General features: G+C 38.7%; 1 protein-coding gene across 5 annotated transcripts in view; it reads left to right on the top strand.

Annotated features, from left to right (window-relative positions):
- LOC133559197 (arginyl-tRNA--protein transferase 1-like) overlaps positions 1-20,153 on the top strand; it is a 99,985-nt gene that overhangs the window by 37,966 nt on the left and 41,866 nt on the right. For 4 of the 5 annotated variants that reach the window (XM_061910719.1, XM_061910714.1, XM_061910715.1 and 1 more), the window contains 2 exons: positions 1,704-1,736; positions 17,898-18,079. In XM_061910719.1, the coding sequence (XP_061766703.1) occupies positions 1,704-1,736; positions 17,898-18,079 (215 nt within the window). The remainder of the gene's footprint in view (positions 1-1,703; positions 1,737-17,897; positions 18,080-20,153) is intronic. The other variant, XM_061910718.1, reaches the window with a different exon arrangement.

The raw sequence follows: 20,153 nt of genomic DNA on the forward strand, positions 1-20,153 counted from the left end.
TGACCAATGCGGCTTGGAGGATCTAAAGTCTGTAGATGAAAAGGCTCTCTACTGCGCCGGAGCTTGTCATCAGTCTACTCCAGGACAGCTGTGTAGCTTACCATCATCAAATGTGATCATAGACTGAATGAATAGTGGGATCTCTGAGCACGCTTTATAAATGTAAGGAATTATTCGTTATTGAAAGAAATAAGATATTCACGCTGTTTTCAACTGTTCCATTTTACAAATGTCCTTTTATATTTTATTAGCAGCAGAATAAATGAACAGCTCCACCGTTTTCTGTGCGTTATTCTTTTCTTAACATGTACCTTTTTATTGTGAGAGGGTGAAGACGTTTTGTAACACCAACGATTACAATAGAGCAGTGCAATTGTTTAATTTAAAGAGCACAATCACAAACATCCCAAGGAGGAATTAGGCCTAAGCAAATTAGTGTGTTTATACTGTAAGTATTGCATGTGTTTGAGACTGTTTACCATCTTAATCGCACTCAGATGAGTGTTTACTATAGGAAAGGAAGAGTAAAAGGAAGTGATATACACCACGTGTTGCCAATGAGAATACCCCTGAGGATACTCACGCCACAATCTGTTTACATGCATTGTGTGGTTGCATCAGAAAAACGAAGCTGAGATTGCATTCACATGGTAGTTCTTGTCGTCAGGGTTCGATAATTAGACCCTTACATTTCACTGTCTGTTCCTCTTTATTCAGTAATGAACTTCATTTAGGCCTTATTTTATTCAAAACAGAATGTTGTCCAATGTCCAGGTAGTGATTGTCAATTCATGCATAGGTTGAGTAGAGTTGCAGTAAGGCTGCTTGATTAGTGCTGTTATGAGTGTCTGTAAAATGTTTAAAATAAAATGCATGTATTGCTAGGGTTGAATACTCCGTTCAGTTCTACACAACAGCAGACTGTGGTTTGGAGAAGCCCATTAAAAGGACATCTGTTTTATTGTGAGTTTTTAATAGTGTACATGGTTGTACCTTTCATTATACAGAACATTGTGGAGCATTGCTGTTGGTAATGTGTTAACTGTAAAGTTACTCGTAGCAAAGTTAACTGGCACTATAAGGAATTTGCGGACTAAATTACTTTTACTAAGCATCTGCAGAGGTCACGGCAATGTTTTATTGTTCAGTCAATTTTATTATATTTGTTATCCAGGTGACTCAATTTTAGTAAACCAATATAAATAATTTGTTATTTTTGACTTGCATGTCAAGCTCACCTGCGAACACACTGCTCTCAATCCTGGTTCAAAAATGTTGAAAATATAGTGGAAACATTTATCAACTTTTATTTGCTCTTCTTTGACACATACACATGCCTTGTGGGATGATGTTGTGCAGTTGAAGCAGTTTCACCCTTACTGAAGAAAGTGCAATGATAATAGTTTCTACGAAGTATCCAGACCTAAAATGATGGAGAACATGGATACCAGGTTTAATGTTCCAAAATGATCTCCACCTGTCTAATGTTAACTGCTTAAATGTTTTCATTTGTGTCAACACAATCTTTCTTTTCACGTTATTACTGTGGGGTTATTTGATATGTAACATTTAGGCAAAGACAAACCTTTGAGTGCTGACTTATGTATATGACCATAGAAGAAATAGGAATGTATTTATGTATGCTTTGTGAAATTTAAGGGGTAGTGAGAACTTGTTTTTTCCTTCTCTTTGTCCTGCAATAGTTCCGGCGATTTCTCTGCGATTCTCCATTAGAGGTATGTATACTCTTCTGGTCTTTTCACAGTTGCATGAAACCATTTTTCATGTCTGTGTCTATATGTGTTGCTTACCACAATTCTCCAACTAACACAATGTGTAGTTCTTAAATTCTAGATTTTCTTACATTGCTGACACATTACTGTGACAAATTAATTAAATTGTAATTTCCTTTCCTCTTACATCTCTTAGCAACTCAACTTTTTGCCGTCTCTTTTCAAGCCCTTCAGCGAGATTAAGTGGTGGTGAAAGGATACAGGAAAGGGGGTATAGTTTCATATGGGGGAGTTATCTAAGCCCTTGGAAGTGAAAGGATGTGTTTAGGGAGAAATGTTAAAATCTGGTGTCCAGATTGTGTTGTGATACAAACTTCGTCCAGACTTCATACTCAGCCCTTTATGTAGTGGGAGTCATTGCTGCTTAGCGCGATAGTTTCAATAGATATTACTACTTGTTGAAACCGTTCTACAGGCCACATTTTGGCACACAACAGATCCAATGGCTAACACATAATTAAGCACGAGCCAACTTTGACAGTCAACTAAATGTACAGTATTTTACAAAAGTTAGTACACATTTCAGCAAGCATTTTATTATTTAGGGCGGTGTGGGTCAGGTGGTCGGCCGTCTAGAAACTTGAGGGTTACTAGCACAATCCAGCTGCTGCCATTCTATTGATTGTTATGTCTATGGGCCAGACACTGTTTCCATCAGTCTACTCAAGGGCAGTTGTGGCTACATATGTAGCTTACTATCACTTAAGCGTGAATGTGGAGTGAATGTATGATGGGTTCTCTGTGTAACACGTTTGGAGGCACTGGGAAAAAAAAGTGCTATGTAAATCCAATATATTGTATTATTACTTCAGAGACAATAGTATATAACAACATTTTGGATATAACTTATTGTAGTACAGATTTGTTTCCACCTAAAAATAATGCAAACCACATTTTTAATTTTTTTTTTCTAACACAACAAACAAACAAAAATACACTATCCACACAGTTAAACAAAATAGAATTGCCAAACAATATTGTCATCTGACAAAAACAATAGGATTACACTAAAATAATAAAAAGAAACATAGTATGGGCCCGGAAAGGAGCAAAAATAAAATGATAAAACTTGTACCTTAATGTCCTGTCCTATTACTCAGATGTAATAATCTGATGCTTAATCAACAATAAAATACACAATACACCTGTTACACAACAAAATGAAGTATATTATTAAAAGATACATATTTGGTATTTTTGCTTCTATGTATACTTAAAATAATAAATCCACTTATTTCATCACATCTAGTTTGACTTGAATACTGAACGTTAGAACCTTAAGATTATGTTTCCCCCTATTTGGAATACCTATCGAAAACAACCATTGTTGTTTAAACAGTGACAACACAAGATAATATGCCTCACAGTGAACATGTCCAAACTGTACCCAAAGTTTCTGTTTACTCTTGGTTGGTTCGTTGGTTGAAATGTGTTTAGAACATGTACACAGTATCAATATGATTCATCATATATTTTAATTTTTCTTTACAATATATCCAAAAAGGAGTAGGATGATGCGAGGTTTATCTAATCCATCCCCTTTTCACTTCATAGCAACTATTAAAACATATGATTACTCCCCCTTCCGCCCAAATGCAGCTGAGATGGGCTCCAGCACCCCCCGCTAACCCGAAAGGAACAAGCGGTGGTAAAATGGATTGATGTTTACTTCCTGTTCTCAATTTGTACACAATTTACATCAATGTGCTCTAAATGCATCACTTCTTCTCATACAAAGTTAAATAAGTTATGATTCACTTAATGTGATGAATAATATCTTATTTTCAATATATTCATTCATAATTTTTCTTTGTATTTTGTAAACACTTGTAGTTTGAACAGCTTCATAAACTGGGTCATATTACTCCATTGTTTGATTTATTTACTTAATCCATTCCATAATTGAACTCCACATACATCCAATCCATATACTAAAGGTTTCAGTGCTGTGTGTGCAAACAAATGTTTTAAATGTGATTTTTCTCTTTCTGTTATCGGTTTCCTCTTTTGTTGAGCAGAATTGATGTACATAGCTGTTTGCAAATGCACCATAAAATTACATTTCAATATATTTGGTTTTATAAATAAAGGGTAATCTGTTCTCTATATCCAATTTTTTTCATAATTCAGATTTTTTTTGTTATACGGTTATTGAATGAAGCATAATTTTGTAATTATCTCCCCATATTTCTGCACAGTAACCCATATATGGTAACACTAGTGAGCAGTAGATTATATAAAATTATTTTTAGTGTAGAACATATTTTGCTTTATTAAATATAGAAACCTTTCTTTACACCTAATGTTGTATATTTTTTATGAGATATCCAGTTAATTTTATGTTACGCCCCAAAATTATTATTATTTCACTCTTTCAATATATCCATCCATCCATCCATCTTTTTCTGCTTATCCGAGGTCGGGTCACAGGGGCAGCAGCCTAAGCAGGGAAGCCTAGGCTTCCCTGTCCCCAGCAACTTTGTTCAGCTCTTTCCAGGGGATCCTGAGATATTCCCAGACAAACCGGGAAACATAGGTTACCCAATATATTCTGGGTCTTCCCTGTGGCTTCCTACCGGTCGGACGTGCCATAAACACCTCCCCAGGGAGGCGTCCAGGGGGCATCCTGACCAGATGTTTGAACCACCTCATCTGGCTCCTCTCGATGTGGGGGAGCAGCGGCTTTACTTTGAGCTCCTTCCGAATGACAGAGCTTCTCACCCTATCTCTAAGGGAGAGCCCCGCCTCCCGACGGAGGAAACTCATTTTGGCCGCTTGTACCCGTGATCTTGTCCTTTCAGTCATAACCAAAAGCTCATGACCGTAAGTGATGATGGGAGCATAGATCGACCGGTAAATTGAGAGCTTTGCCTTCCGGGTCAGCTCCTTCTTTACCACGATGGATCGATGCAGGGTCCGCATCACTGCAAACGCTGCATCGATCTGCCTGTTAAGCTCACGATCTACTCTTCCCTCACTTGTAAACAAGATGTAATTGATGGCTGCTCTCCTCACCTCCCAGGGGATGGAACAACAGGATGGGTCATATGCAAAGGGTAATTTCACCACACCTAGTGTGTGTGTGACTATCAGTGGTACTTTAACTTTAACATGTCCTCAGCCAAAGCACGTTTCATCTTGGAGGTGTGTTTAGCGTTATTATCATATAAATACACCGTTATGTTTTCCAGTTTCTGAAGGGAGGAGATCATGCTTTATGCAGTCCCACACCGCCATGACTGGAAGCAAGGCACAACTGTCTTGTTCTTACTTTACTTTAGAGCTGTTTGGAGGATAATGAATGTGTTCAGTAATTTTACTCCATAGTCCATATGTAGGGCTATACAAGCTGTACTCTGACTCTAAATTACAGTATGTCCAAGTATAATTTGTGTATTGGCCATTGAGAAGATGCACAGTAATTACAATGGCGAGATACATACTTTTGAAATACTTTGTGAATCACTCCTTTTGTCAAAGTATACTAATTGATTCATGGTTAAAATCTGGCACACTTAGAGTTGTTGAGTGACATACATTTGCAGCCAGCCATCATTGAGGTCTCTGCAGGCTTGGTGAACTTTAGCCTATAGAAACACTAGTGGACATGTTAACTCAGGATAATTACACTTGTAATCAAACCCAAAAGACACAATTTTGGACACACAACAACTTTAATTGCAATAAGTTGCACACATACAATTCCTGTAGTGTTGCTGTGTGACTTCCCTTGTGACTTCCTTAATGAGCATCATTAGTATAAGGGTTACTACAAGGGACAAGCTTTAATCACCTCGTCAAAGCTGAACAATCCTTTCTGCGCGCACACACACTTCTCACGTGCTGCTTTCATTCACTCTTCATCTCTGATGGATTTAGCATGCCATCTCGACTCGAATGACCTCCCCCATCACCCAACTTGTTTTTATTCCAGTCTCTGATCTCCCACCCGGTCCTCACTTCTCATGTCAGCGTTATCGTATGTGGCTTCTCTGTTCTACCTCAGCGTGTCGGCTTGCATCTGTTTCCAATCTGAAGGCTATTAAAATACACACACCATGTGGTGTGTGTGTGTGTGGTTTACTTTCCCCTGCATTTATTCTAATGTATGCAAACAATATGTTTCCAAATTCAACTGCAGCGATTAGGCAACCATTTTTATGTGTGTATGTGCGCGTTAGGAATTCAAATTCACCTATATTGCAGATGGTTCCAGTTAAAACACAGGTGTTGTAATTTAAATATATATATTTACACACCCTAACAGACATTTTAGTTGGCCATGTATGACAACATACATGGCTTTGTATGTTGTCCGATACAAAGCCAGACATCAGTACAAGTTAACATTTTGAACAGCAATCATGCGTGGGTTTCTTCACATGACCATGGTGAAATGACGTGGGGCATGCGCACTACAAAACTCCTGACCTAATATATATAACTTAAATTCCATGTCATAAGCCGCTACTTTTTCCCCACACTTTGAATCCTGCGGCTTATAAAATAGAGCAGCTAAATAATTGGATTTTTCTTTGTTGGCGCCCATAATAACAATAATTTTATTTAAAAAAAAAAAAAAGCAAAAACACTGACAGGGTGTTTTATTTTTGTGCTATGGTGCCATCTTTTTGAAAAATTTGCCCACTGCAGGTGCCGCAGTGTCCTTCCACTTATCAATCAATCAATCAATTTTTATTTATATAGCCCCAAATCACAAATGTCTCAAAGGACTGCACAAATCATTACGACTACAACATCCTCGGAAGAACCCACAAAAGGGCAAGGAAAACTCACACCCAGTGGGCAGGGAGAATTCACATCCAGTGGGACGCCAGTGACAATGCTGACTATGACAAACCTTGGAGAGGACCTCAGATGTGGGCAACCCCCCCTCTCTAGGGGACCGAAAACAATGGATGTCGAGCGGGTCTAACATGATACTGTGAAAGTTCAATCCATAGTGGTTTCGAAACAGCCGCGAGAGTTCAGTTGAAGCGGATCCAAGACAGCAGCGAGAGTCCCGTCCACAGGAGACCATCTCAAGCGGAGGCGGATCAGCAGCGTAGAGATGTCCCCAACCGATACACAGGCGAGCGGTCCATCCTGGGTCCCGACGAGCGGTCCATCCTGGGTCTCGACTCTGGACAGCCAGTACTTCATCCATGGTCATTGGACCGGACCCCCTCCACAAGGGAAGGGGGGACATAGGAGAACGAAAAGAAGCGGCAGATCAACTGGTCTAAAAATGAGGTCTATTTAAAGGCTAGAGTATACAGATGAGTTTTAAGGTGAGACTTAAATGCTTCTACTGAGGTAGCATCTCGAACTGTTACCGGGAGGGCATTCCAGAGTACTGGAGCCCGAACGGAAAACGCTCTCTAGCCCGCAGACTTTTTTTGGGCTCTAGGAATCACTAATAAGCCGGAGTCTTAGTTTTAGTCACTTAGTGCTTTCAACAACCGAAATTATAAGTTGCATTCAGTCTTCAAGCTGTTTATAGCGTTTCTACTAGTGTGGATTCTTCATTGATCACTCCAAGCAAAGTTTGTAAGTTTTACAGTACAACTAAAACGTATACTTACTTAATCATCCCATGTGTGATGCCTGTAGGAGTGTTTTCATGCATGTTTGTATTGTAATGATGATAGCGTCGTTAGCACTAACGCATCCATGTGTGTTATTTTTGTATTGTTAACTTACAATGGCATTCTTTTTGTATTGTGTCTGTTTCAGTTTCACAAATTCCTCAGTAAATTCCCCAAACTCCACGTTGGAGTTATTAAGTCAGTTTAGCTGATTAGAGTGCAAGCTTCCGCAGTTAGTGGGTCCATGACAATGACTTCTGTTTTGTTTGATCAGCAGTTTTACTGCCGTGTTACATGCACCGTTTGAAAACAATTAAGGTAAATAATTTTTAATTATTTAATTAATGATTATTATTGTAATCAATAATTACAATTAAGTAAATAAACATTTACAGAATCCTACTGTGTAAAAAACTATATGCGGCTTATAGTTTGGTGCGGGTAATAAATGAAAAAACATTTTTTTCTTCTAAAATGTAGTCGGTGCGGCTTATATCCCAGTGCGCTCTACAGTCCGAAACATTCGGTACTCTGACTAAGAGAAGCCCACACTATGACTTCACTAGTCAATGAAAGTTCAAACTACCTTTTTAGACCAAAAAATGATAGTTTTGATGGTATTGCTGTTTAACCAATGTGACATTGTATATTTGGTCCGCTTTCAAGTCATGGTATTATTGCACATTTCCTTCATACATTAATTTTCTCTTGCAGTACTTAGCAATTCATACATACTAGTAGCATCATTAGCGGCAAGTACACTTTATTTCCACACCTACCGTTTCACAATGGGAGTCCCCATTTGATGCAAGTTAAAGGAAAACTGACATTCCCTGTCTCACTTTGTCAAAATGGGTATACTGCTCACTGAGTCCAGTTTTGAGGCCTAATGCAAGTGATTTGAGGGGAGCAAGAGAAGGTCTGTGGTCGTTAGAAGTGTTCCAGAGAAGTTTAGATTGGTTTTACAAGGACGCAACTGTTAAACTGTCATTTGAAGTGACATGCAGTTTAGAAAGTCAGCTTCATCAATCAATGTTTATTTATATATCCCCAAATCACAAATGTCTCAAAGGACTGCACAAATCATTACGACTACGACATCCTCGAAGAACCCACAAAAGGGCAAGGAAAACTCACACCCAGTGGGCAGGGAGAATTCACATCCAGTGGGACCCCAGTGACAATGCTGACTATGAGAAACCTTGGAGAGGACCTCAGATGTGGGCAACCCCCCCGCTCTAGGGGACCGAAAGCAATGGATGTCGAGCGGGTCTAACATGATACTGTGAAAGTTCAATCCATAGTAGCTCCAACACAGCCGCGAGAGTACAGTTCAAAGCGGATCCAAGACAGCAGCGAGAGTCCCGTCCACAGGAAACCATCCCAAGCGGAGGCGGATCAGCAGCGTAGAGATGTCCCCAACCGATACACAGGCGAGCGGTCCATCCTGGGTCCCGACGAGCGATCCATCCTGGGTCTCGACTCTGGACAGCCAGTACTTCATCCATGGTCATCAGACCGGACCCCCTCCACAAGGGAGGGGGGGGACATAGGAGAAAAAAGAAAAGAAGCGGCAGATCAACTGGTCTAAAAATGAGGTCTATTTAAAGGCTAGAGTATACAGATGAGTTTTAAGGTGAGACTTAAATGCTTCTACTGAGGTAGCATCTCGAACTGTTACCGGGAGGGCATTCCAGAGTACTGGAGCCCGAACGGAAAACGCTTTATAGCCCGCAGACTTTTTTTGGGCTCTAGGAATCACTAATAAGCCGGAGTCTTTTGAACGCAGATTTCTTGCCGGGACATATGGTACAATACAATCGGCAAGATAGGATGGAGCTAGACCGTGTAGTATTTTATACTTAAGTAGTAAAACCTTAAAGTAACATCTTAAGTGCACAGGAAGCCAGTGCTGGTGAGCCAGTACAGGCGTAATATGATCAAACTTTCTTGTTCTTGTCAAAAGTCTAGCAGCCACATGTTGTACCAACTGTAATCTTTTAATGCTAGACATGGGGAGACCCGAAAATAATATGTTACAGTAATCGAGACGAGACGTAACAAACGCATGGATAATGATCTCGGCGTCTTTAGTGGACAAAATGGAGCGAATTTTAGCGATATCACGGAGATGAAAGAAGGCCGTTTTAGTAACGCTTTTAATGTGACTCAAAGGAGAGAGTTGGGTCAAAGATAATACCCAGATTTTTTACTGAGTCACCTTGTTTTATTATTTGGTTGTCAAATGTTAAAGTTGTATTATTAAATAGAGGTCTGTGTCTAGCAGGACCGATAATCAGCATTTCCGTTTTTTGGGCGTTAAGTTGCAAATATGTTTATGGTATGAATCTATAAACACACATTACCTTAACCGCTCGCATGTCCACATACAATTGCAATAATGTATTTTCAAAGTACAAAACCCAGAACAAGTGACGTTGGCACCTTGTGTAAATCGTAAATAAAAACAGAATACAATGATTAGCAACTTATATTCAGTTGAATACATTGCAAAGACTAGATATTTAATGTTCGATCTGAGAAAATTATTTTGTTTTTGCAAATAATCATCAACTTAGAATTTAATGGCAGCAACACATTGCAAAAACACATTGTACCAGTGTATTTTATCACCATTCCTTTTAACAACCGTTCAGGTGAATTATTTCGCATTGTTGTTTGATGTGCAGCTTAATTTGTTCAACAGTCCGGGGACTCTGATTATTTACAATTTACACAGCGTGCCAACTTCATTGGGTTTGTATTTTGTAGAATAATGAACATTTATTTATTTTTTCAAACACACACCTTCACCCCATACACACATAAAATAGGACATAGAAAATAGAAAGTTTTTACCCATAACTTTCATTCCCCGACAAAGACTAAAGTGTTTTTCATTGAAACTGTGCCAAGAAATAACAGGCTGCCTGCTTACACAGATGGACATTTCGCCCAAACACACACACTCCATAGCGTCTCCCTCCAAATAAGTGTCGATTATTTTCTTTCTCTTTGGCTACTTGCCAGTCAGTCATAGCCAATGTGGAGTACAACCACATCAACACATTCATATCGTTAGCCTCTGATATAAAGCTACATGAAGAAAGTATATTATCTCATGAAAGAAAAGTGAAAGGGTTTTAGTTTAGACGACAGACAAGGAACAGACCTATTTCATTGCCGTATTTTTGACATGAAATGGTTGGAAAACAAACTTCATACTAATTGCATTGCTGAAACTTCTATTTTGCAGGCACAGAGCGTTATGTGATTAGTAACATCTGGGCCATAACCAAAAGTGTACATGCACACAGACAAATTTATGCACACATTAGATACGCAGCCTTAAAAAGACTTTGAGTGTTGTAATTTACAACTTTAAGCATTACATGGACATTTGCATTCATACTTCAAAGACTTCACAGATTCTTTATATTAGGATACGTTTTAAATTATTACCAATTCTTCTGGGTTTCATACCTCAAAGACTTCAAATATTCCTTGTATTGAGATAAGAATCTTAAAGTATTACTAATTATTCTGGCTTACAAAATGTATCAGACACATGATCACAATTCAAGTATGTAAGATAGATCTGTTTCTGGCCTCAATTCTTCTGTTGGCAGGGTGCTGAATCAACATCACAAGTATTCATATAGCCACTACATTACACATGGACATGCATACAGTATTTTTAAGATCACAGTAAATACTGATACTGTACACACCTTTGGAATCTACAGTATTTATTAGGTTTGTTAACAATAAATCAATGCAACCGGATATCCGGTTTGAGAAATGAGCCGTTACAGACCCCAATATTGATAAGGTTCAGTTGTGAATCTTTAGGGGTTTATCGAGTGTCAACACAGGTAATAAACCGGTTATCACGCCAAACTAGAAATCAGTTGATGGTTTTGGTCCGTCAAACAACTGAGCCTGGGTTTATCAGTAAAAGAGTCACAGACTTGTTATGTTACTTACATGACTGGAGACGAGTAGATGTAGACACATGTACCGTGTATCGTGGGAGGCTAGCAATCAGTAGACAGTTTATCTTAAAAACAAAGCAAGAAACAGGGGTGCCCGCCAAACAATTACCCAAAAGATACGTAACATCAACAGCGCACACTGTCTCTGTGCTGTACCGTCTGTCAATTTCATAACATTCCAAGGAATCGAGGCTTAGGCAGATTTCCAGTTTCTTTCTTTATTCCACAAAATGCTACATTTTGTACAGCGGGTTAAATCTTCGTTTCTTGTTTTTTTTCCCCGTAAACTTTTCTTTTCTTTCCCCGTTTAACTCTACAACGCACGTCACTTCCTGTCCTTGTCCCGGAAGCAAACTGAAAAAAGGAGTATTTTCGTCTTTTTAATAAAGCCTGTATGTACTTAGTCGTGGGTCCAATTGATGTTATTCTATCCAAACCATCCTGCCAGCTTGACATGACATTCTCTGATTTCATTTGATATAAAAGTGATTGTCACCTACTGTTAGAGGTCAGGCGAATTGCATTTAAACAAAGTCCAGGTTTTTAACCTTGTAATATGCCTCAAACACTTGAATGCAATTTAAGTCATAAAATGTGTATGTCTTGTGTTATGTTGTTGTTACTTTATTACGACATACCTCGGGATACGATTTTAATTGGTTCTGTGTTGTAGCTTGTACCTCGAGAAACTTTTATCGCGAAACAGTGTTGCCCATTAAAGTAAATTGAAATCAATTTATTCTGTGCTTGAACCCCCCAAAACACTAAAATGTGTAGCATTTGTATTAACATTCCTTTTAGATTTGAAAATATTGAATTAAAAACAAAGGGTTTGGATTAATTTTATTTCGTATTTTAATAATGCACAGCATTTACTGGGCTTCACGGTGGCAGAGGGGTTAGTGCGTCTGCCTCACAATACGAAGGTCCTGCTGTCTTGGGTTCACTAAGTGTAGACCATTTACTTGTACTGTAAAACTTACAAATGTTGCTTGGCATAATGAATGAAGAATCCATACGAGTAAAAATGCAGAACACTGATTGGCACTCTGGTTAAAAAATAAAAAAGCACTGCCGGTAAATGGAAGGACACTGCAGCACCTGCAGTAAGCAAACTCATCCAAAAGATGGCGCCATTGCACGAACAATAAAACACCATCTGTGTTCTTGCTTCTTACAATTTAAAAAAAAAAATTTTACAATTATTTTTCTTATGGTTGCCGGAAAAGAAAAGTCCAGAAATTAACTGCTCCGTCTTATAAATCGCAGCGTTATAAGTGTAGGAAAAAAGTAATGGCTTAAAAAACAGAATTTGGGGTATTTCAGTTGAACCTAGCACGTAATAAACCATGTGATTGTCAGTAAAAGAAATGATGCCAGTGAGACATAAAGTCTGTTTCAAATAGCATTTAGGACAAATTGCAAAGCTGCAGCGTTTAAATATGCTGAATTATGCATTTTAACAGCCAAGCTTTAAATTCCCCTTTTCGGGTAGAACCGTGCATGGTATCCGCTCGCCAATAGCAATGACGGCCTCCAACATCATAAATACAGTCGCGTTCAAAAGTTTACATACACTTGTCATGAACATAATGTCATGGCTGTCTTGAGTTTCCAATAATTTATAAAACTCTTAATTTTTTTGTGATAGAGTGATTGGAGCTCATACTCGTTGGTCACAAAATACATTCCTGAAATTTGGTTCTTTTACGAATTTATTATGGGTCTACTGAAAATATGACCAAATCTGCTGGGTCAAAAGTATACATACAACAACGTTAATATTTGGTTAGATGTTCCTTTGGCAAGTTTCAATGCAATAAGGCGCTTTTGGTAGCCATCCACAAGCTTCTGGCAGGCTTCTGGTCGAATTTTACCACCACCATGCTTGACAGTGAGCATTGTGTTTCTTGGATAAAATCCTCACCTTTTCTCCTCCAAACATATTGCTGGGTTTTCGGCCAAAACGCTCAATTTTTGTTTCATCAAAGTTCCTTTGATATACGATTTTCACAAGAATATGCAGCACGATGCTCACACATCTTCTTCTGTCTGCTACACAAATATGAGTAGAAGACCAGTTCAGGATGCTATAGCGGCCGGATTTCCTGCACCCCAACACCCAATGTATATATAGAGATGATGCCTATGATCTGCAGAGCTAGAAGCCATCGTTGCAAGTGGTTAGCGGATCGTACTACGAGGAAATGGCAATTCAGAGCTTGGCTGTTGAAATGCATAATTAGGTGATACAGTTCTGCAATTTGCCATAAATGCTATTAAAATGGCCTTCCGTGATTTATTTAATTGACAATCGCATGGCGTAGATTATTTAAAGTGTTGTTTTTAACTGAATTAGTTCCTAAATTCTCTGAAGTCAACGTGATTGAGGACACCCTTTTTTAACATTTTGCTGATTAGTCTGTCATGAGGCCACGCTCCTCGCAAAAACGGTCAAAAGTCTAAATTCGAAAATCTAAGACACACCAGACTGAAAAAGACCTTGCACCTTGGAGAAGGCATTCGACCGTGTGGGGGTATCTGAACGTCTGATTGTGGCCAATCAGTGTCACAGCTTGGTCCGCATTCCCGACAGTGTGTCGGCCACGTTTCCAGTGAGAGTTGGACTCCGCCAAGGCTGCCCTTTTTCACCGATTCTGTTCATAACTTTTATGGACTATATCCAGCCGGAACTTCTCCACCTCGCGCACTAGCTCAGACTCCTTCCCCCCCAGTGAGGTGACGTTCCACGTCCCTAAAGCTAGCTTATGTAGCCGAGTATCGGATCGCCAAGTGCCCTGCCTTCAGCTGCCGCCCAGCTCACACTGCACCCGTCCTCTATGGCCCCTGCTATGGGTGGTGAGCCCATTGGAGGGGGGACCCACGTTACCTCTTCGGGCTGTGCCTGGCTGGGCCCCATGGGAATAGGCCTAGCCACCAGGCGCTCGCCATCGTGCCTCAACGCCGGGCCTGGCTCCAGAGGGGGGCCCCGGTGACCCGCGTCCGGGCGAGGGAAATCTGGGTCCTTGATTTTTTTTTTCTTCATAGAGGTCTTCAAGCTGCTCTTTGTCTGATCCCTCATCTAGGACCTGTTTGTCTTGGGAGATCCTACCAGGGGGCATAAAACCCCCGGACAACATAGCTCTTAGGATCATTGGGACTCGCAAACTCCTCTACCACAATAAGGTGACTGCTAAAAAGAGGAGAAAAAAAATAGATGTATTATGATTAAAATAGCGCAAGGTCGAGAAGCCTACTCTTAGTACCAACAACACAGGATATGCTTTGAAATTAATCATGTGCTCACCTGGCCCGTCTGTCAATTTTTTAAAGCCAATGTGGCCCCTGAGCCAAAAAGTTTGCCCACCCCTGTTCTAAATCATGAATCATGCCTCTCACCTTGATAGTAGAGATGTAATCCGACAAGTGGGTACACTTTACAACCAATTTAGACCCGGCAATGGCGGAGAACGACACAAAAACGCGCATGTTTCCCCACCCCTCTTTTCTTCGCTAGGATTAAGTCATTATTCATCTAAAATGGGAATACATCCTAATGACATTGTACAGTAAGTGATGTTTAATTATGTTTGTTGGTTCTCATGAAGTCTGCAGTGCGTACAAATCAGTGATGTACAGGACTGTCTCAGAAAATTAGAATATTGTGATAAAGTCCTTTATTTTCTGTAATGCAACTGAAAACATGAAAATGTCATACATTCTGGATTCGTTACACATCAACTGAAATATTGCAAGCCTTTAATTATTTTAATATCGCTGATTATGGCATACAACTTAAGAAATCTCAAAAATCCTATCTCAAAAAATTTGAACATTTCCTCATACCAAGTAAAAAAAAAAATTATAACAGCAAAACAAAACCAAACATTTGAAAATGTCAATTATTGGACTCAGTACTTAGTTGGGAATCCTTTTGCACGGATTACTGCATCAATGCAGCGTGGCATGGAGGCAATCGGCCTGTGGCATTGCTGAGGTGCTATGGATGCCCAGGATGCTTCAATAGCGGCCTTCAGCTTATTTGCATTATTGGGTCTGGTGTCTTTCAGCTTCTTCTTCACAATACCCCACACATTCTCTATGGGGTTTAGGTCAGGAGAGTTGGCAGGCCAATCGAGGACAGTAATGCCATGGTCAGTTCACCAGTTACTGCTGGTTTTGGCACTGTGAGCAGGTGCCAGATCATGCTGGAAAATTAAATCATCTCCATAGAGCTTTACAACAGATTGAAGCATGTACACAGCTGCATTGACTCTGGACTTGATGAAACACAGTGGACCAAAACCAGCACCTGACATGGCTCCCCAAACCATTGCTGACTGAGGGAACTTCCGTTGTCCAGAGTTCAGGAGTGGCTTGACCATGGGAATACAACTATTGAAGCTGTATCTGTTGAAAAGCTCTATGGAGATGATTTCATTTTCCAGCATGATCTGGCACCTGTCCACAGTGCCAAAACCACCAGTAACGGGTGTACTGACCATGGCATTACTGTCCTCCATTGGCCTGCCAACTCCCCTGACCTGAACCTCATAGAGAATGTGTGGGTTATTGTGAAGAAGAAGCTAAAAGACACCAGACCCAATAATGCAAATGAGCTAAAGGCCGCTATTGAAGCATCCTGGGCATCCATAACACCTCAGCAATGCCACAGGCCGATTGCCTCCATGCCACGCCGTATTGATGAAGTAATCCGTGCAAAAGGATTCCCAACCAAGTACTGAGTCCAATAATTGACATTTTCAAATGTTTGATTTTGTTTTCCTATTATAAATCTTTTTTTTTACTTGGTCTGAGGAAATATTAAATTTTTTTGAGATAGGATTTTTGAGTTTTCTTAAGCTGTGTGGCATAATCAGCAATATTAAAATAATAAAAGGCTAGCAATATTTCAGTTGATGTGTAATGAATCCAGAATGTATGACATTTTCATGTTTTTACTTGCATTACAGAAAATAAAGGACTTTATCACAATATTCTAATTTTCTGAGACAGTCCTGTAGTGGGAACAAAAAGTGACCACTGTGATGCGTTACTGAAATGAATGTGGCGCGTATGTTTTAAAATGATTAAAGTACTGAAATAGTTATGTTATGATAATTGTGCCTGTTACTACATGCATATTACCCCATATAAAATCTTAATGGAGGTGTTTGGATGTTTTTTAATTTTAATGTTTATGGGCAGAAAAGAACAACTCCCATAGAATCCATTGTAAGCAGAATTTTGATACATTTACTTAATATTGGGAATGCAAAAAAAAAATGAAAATAAAATGTGTGTTCTCGTCTTACATAAGGATTGTGTATGATAGGCAACGTCGCTCCCAAAAAAGTGCAGTTCCCCTTTAACGTTGAATGCCTGGCCAAACAAAAAGAAGACAATTTGAATATAAACTTTTTTTTTAACTATATGCAATTAAATTTGAATCTGAAAAGCTCAAATATCAAAATAAATGAAAGTGAAAAATGAAAATAAAGAATTCATTCAAAATATTTTAAGTGTAAATTTAAATTATACATGTTTGTGTGTGTGTATATATATATATATATATATATATAAAAATCCCCCCGCGACCCCGAAAGGGAATAAGCGGTAGAAAATGGATGGATGGATATATATATATATAAACAATTGTCTTTATCAAATCCTACATCAAAAGTTGAACTTTTTTCAAGTACAAAAGACTTTCTTATGCATCTAACATTTACACCCAGTTATAAAGCTGGAGAAATTACTTTTTACCATGCGAACACTGAATTTAGGCTACTTTGACGCCAACATAAAGCAAAAATATCTTATTTACACATTATACATGAGCCTGCATGTGCATGCAAACACATTCTTGCATGCCATATGGAAAGAGCAGACAATTTGGCAGCAATCCACAGCTGGCTGGCAAAGTGATTTTTGCTCACAGAGGGCCTTTATTATTAAAAAGTCATCTCCTGGAGAGTTTCTAAAGCCAGTATCCATTGTAGCCCAACTCTGCCCTGCTATTGCACTTTTTCCACATTTGGGAGCTATTAGCAGGCTGAATGTGAGGCTACTGTACACCCCCGCTCATAATGTGTGAGGCCTAGCAGAAAGATGAAAGCGTAGGCTTCAATACTCTATCCTATAGGTATTTCCGTGGGTTTGAATATGAAATTAGTAAAAATCATCTAGTCCTCTATGCAGGCTTTAGTGAAGTACATTGTAATTATATTGCGCTTTTTCTCTAGTGACTCAAAGCGCTTTACATTGATAAAACCCATTATTAAGCTAATTTAGGTACAATTACACCAGTGTGGATGGTACTGGGAGCAAGGTGAGCAAAGTATCTTCCCCAAGAACAAAATTGCATTGACTGGGATGGCGGACGCTGGATTCAAACTAGGGACCCTCACGTTTCTGGTTGGCCACTTTACTGTCTGAACCACACCATCCCACTTTAGCACATAAAAGCTGTACAAATATGTAAGAGGGGAAATCTTTCCATGTTCTTTATCCTGTCATAGGCAACGTATTCAGCTGATGGGCCCGAGATGGGTTATGGCTCCTTTCACCAGCAGTACTGGCTTGATGGCCAGATTGTGGCAGTGGGAGTGATCGATATCCTGCCTACCTGTGTCTCGTCTGTCTACCTGTACTACCACCCAGACTTTGCCTCCTTGTCTCTGGGCTCCTACTCTGCTCTCAGGTTGGTTGTTTGGAATTGATATTTACAATTTATTTAACAAAAATAAGATTTTTAATATCAACTTATTTGCAATGAAATGACTAGAAAGTAAATATTGTGTTTGTATAAAGTCCCATGTACTCCTTTTATATCAGCCTGCCTTTCATTACACATGTGCCACATTTATATCAGCCTACCTTTCATTATGTAGTATTCTGTCTTTTGTTCTGTTCTCCCCCACCCCCTCCCCCCATTTCATTCTTTAATAGCCCTCCTCCAGAAACAATTTATTTGACTGTTGTCTGTTGTGTAGGTAAGAAACATTCTTCTGACTTCACACTTAATTGGTTGAGGCAGTTCTCCAATTGTGGTTTAGCTGGCGACAGTTCCTTCTGCCAAGATGAAATAAGAGCCTATAGTATATACACAAACACTACTCATACTATAGTCACACTACAGACAGATCCTCAGCCTGGCATTTCTAGTAAAATGCAACTTGATACAGCTTTAAAAAAATATATGATTTACAGATGTTGGCTTTGGGATCTCTAGTTTGTCTCTCAGCTGTGAGCATTCGTTCAATAACAAAGTGATCCCACATTTTGAACAGGTAGGCGTTCTACAGGTTGAGATACCCTAGTAATTAAAGTGCTCTACTTCCTATATTTTTTTTATTTTAGGTTGAATCAAAATTCAGCAGCCAAACAAAGCTCAAGTGAATGGGAGATGTTTCGGAACATGCTGTCCACAGTACTAAAATCACCTTGCTTGTTTAAAGACACTAGAGTCTTTTATCATTTCTGCAAATGACCTGGTCAACTTGGCATGGTGGTTGTTTAAAGACACTAGAGTCTTTTATCATTTCTGGAGATGACCTGGTCAACTTGGCATGGTGGTCTCGCTGGTCTGTGCCTAAAACCCCATTGTGCAGATGGCATGCTCACGCGAATTGGTATATATGTGTATATATATATATATATATATATATATATATATATATATATATATATATATATATATATATATATATATATATATACACAGTCAAGAAAGTAAGTATTTGAACAACTTTCTATATCCATGAAATAAAACTAGACCAGTATGCCACAATCAATGGGGTACCTTGAATAATCTAGTCAACTATGAATGGGAAATGTGTTAAAAAAATAGCAGTCAAATAAACCACATGCCGGAAATGAAGTTGAGGAACAAAAAACAAACTTACTGTTTGTGTATGTGTTGTTCATCCTTGGAAACTGAAGAGGGCAGTGTTTAGACAGTCCTTTCAGTCTATACAAGCATATTTTTCTGCTCGGGATTGTGAGGAGCAGGAGATGCCTGAAACAATATGGGCTTTCACTATATATATACATATATATATATATATATATATATATATATATATATATATATATATATATATATATATGTATGTGTGTGTATATATATATGTGTATATGTATGTGTGTGTGTGTGTATATATATATATGTGTGTGTATATGTATATGTGTATATATATATATATATATGTGTGTGTATATATGTATTTATATATATGTATATGTGTATGTATATATATATGTGTGTGTATATATGTATTTATATATATGTATATGTGTATATATATATGTGTGTGTATATATGTATTTATATATATAAGGGACAAGCGGTAGAAAATGGATGGATGGATATATGTATATATATATATATGTGTATATATATATATATATATATATATATATATATATATATATATATATACACACACAGTCAAGTAAATAAGTATTTGAACACCCTACTATCTTGCAAGTTCTCCCACTTAGAAATCAGGGAGGGATCTGAAATTTTCACGGTAGGTGCATGTCAACTGTATGAGAGATAACCTCAAAAGAAAAATCCGGAAATCACAATCTATGATTTTTTTAACAACTCATTTGTGTGATACAACTGAAAAAAAGTATTTGAACACCTGTCCATCAGCTAGAATTCTGACCCTCAAAGACCTGTTAGTCCGCCTTTAAAAGTCATCCGCCACTCCACTGTATTCTCCTGAATCAGATGCACCTGTGTGAGGTCGTTAGCTGCATAAAGACAC

The sequence above is a fragment of the Nerophis ophidion genome, linkage group LG09 (assembly GCF_033978795.1).
Source record: "Nerophis ophidion isolate RoL-2023_Sa linkage group LG09, RoL_Noph_v1.0, whole genome shotgun sequence".
NCBI classification, from domain to species: Eukaryota; Metazoa; Chordata; class Actinopteri; order Syngnathiformes; family Syngnathidae; genus Nerophis; species Nerophis ophidion.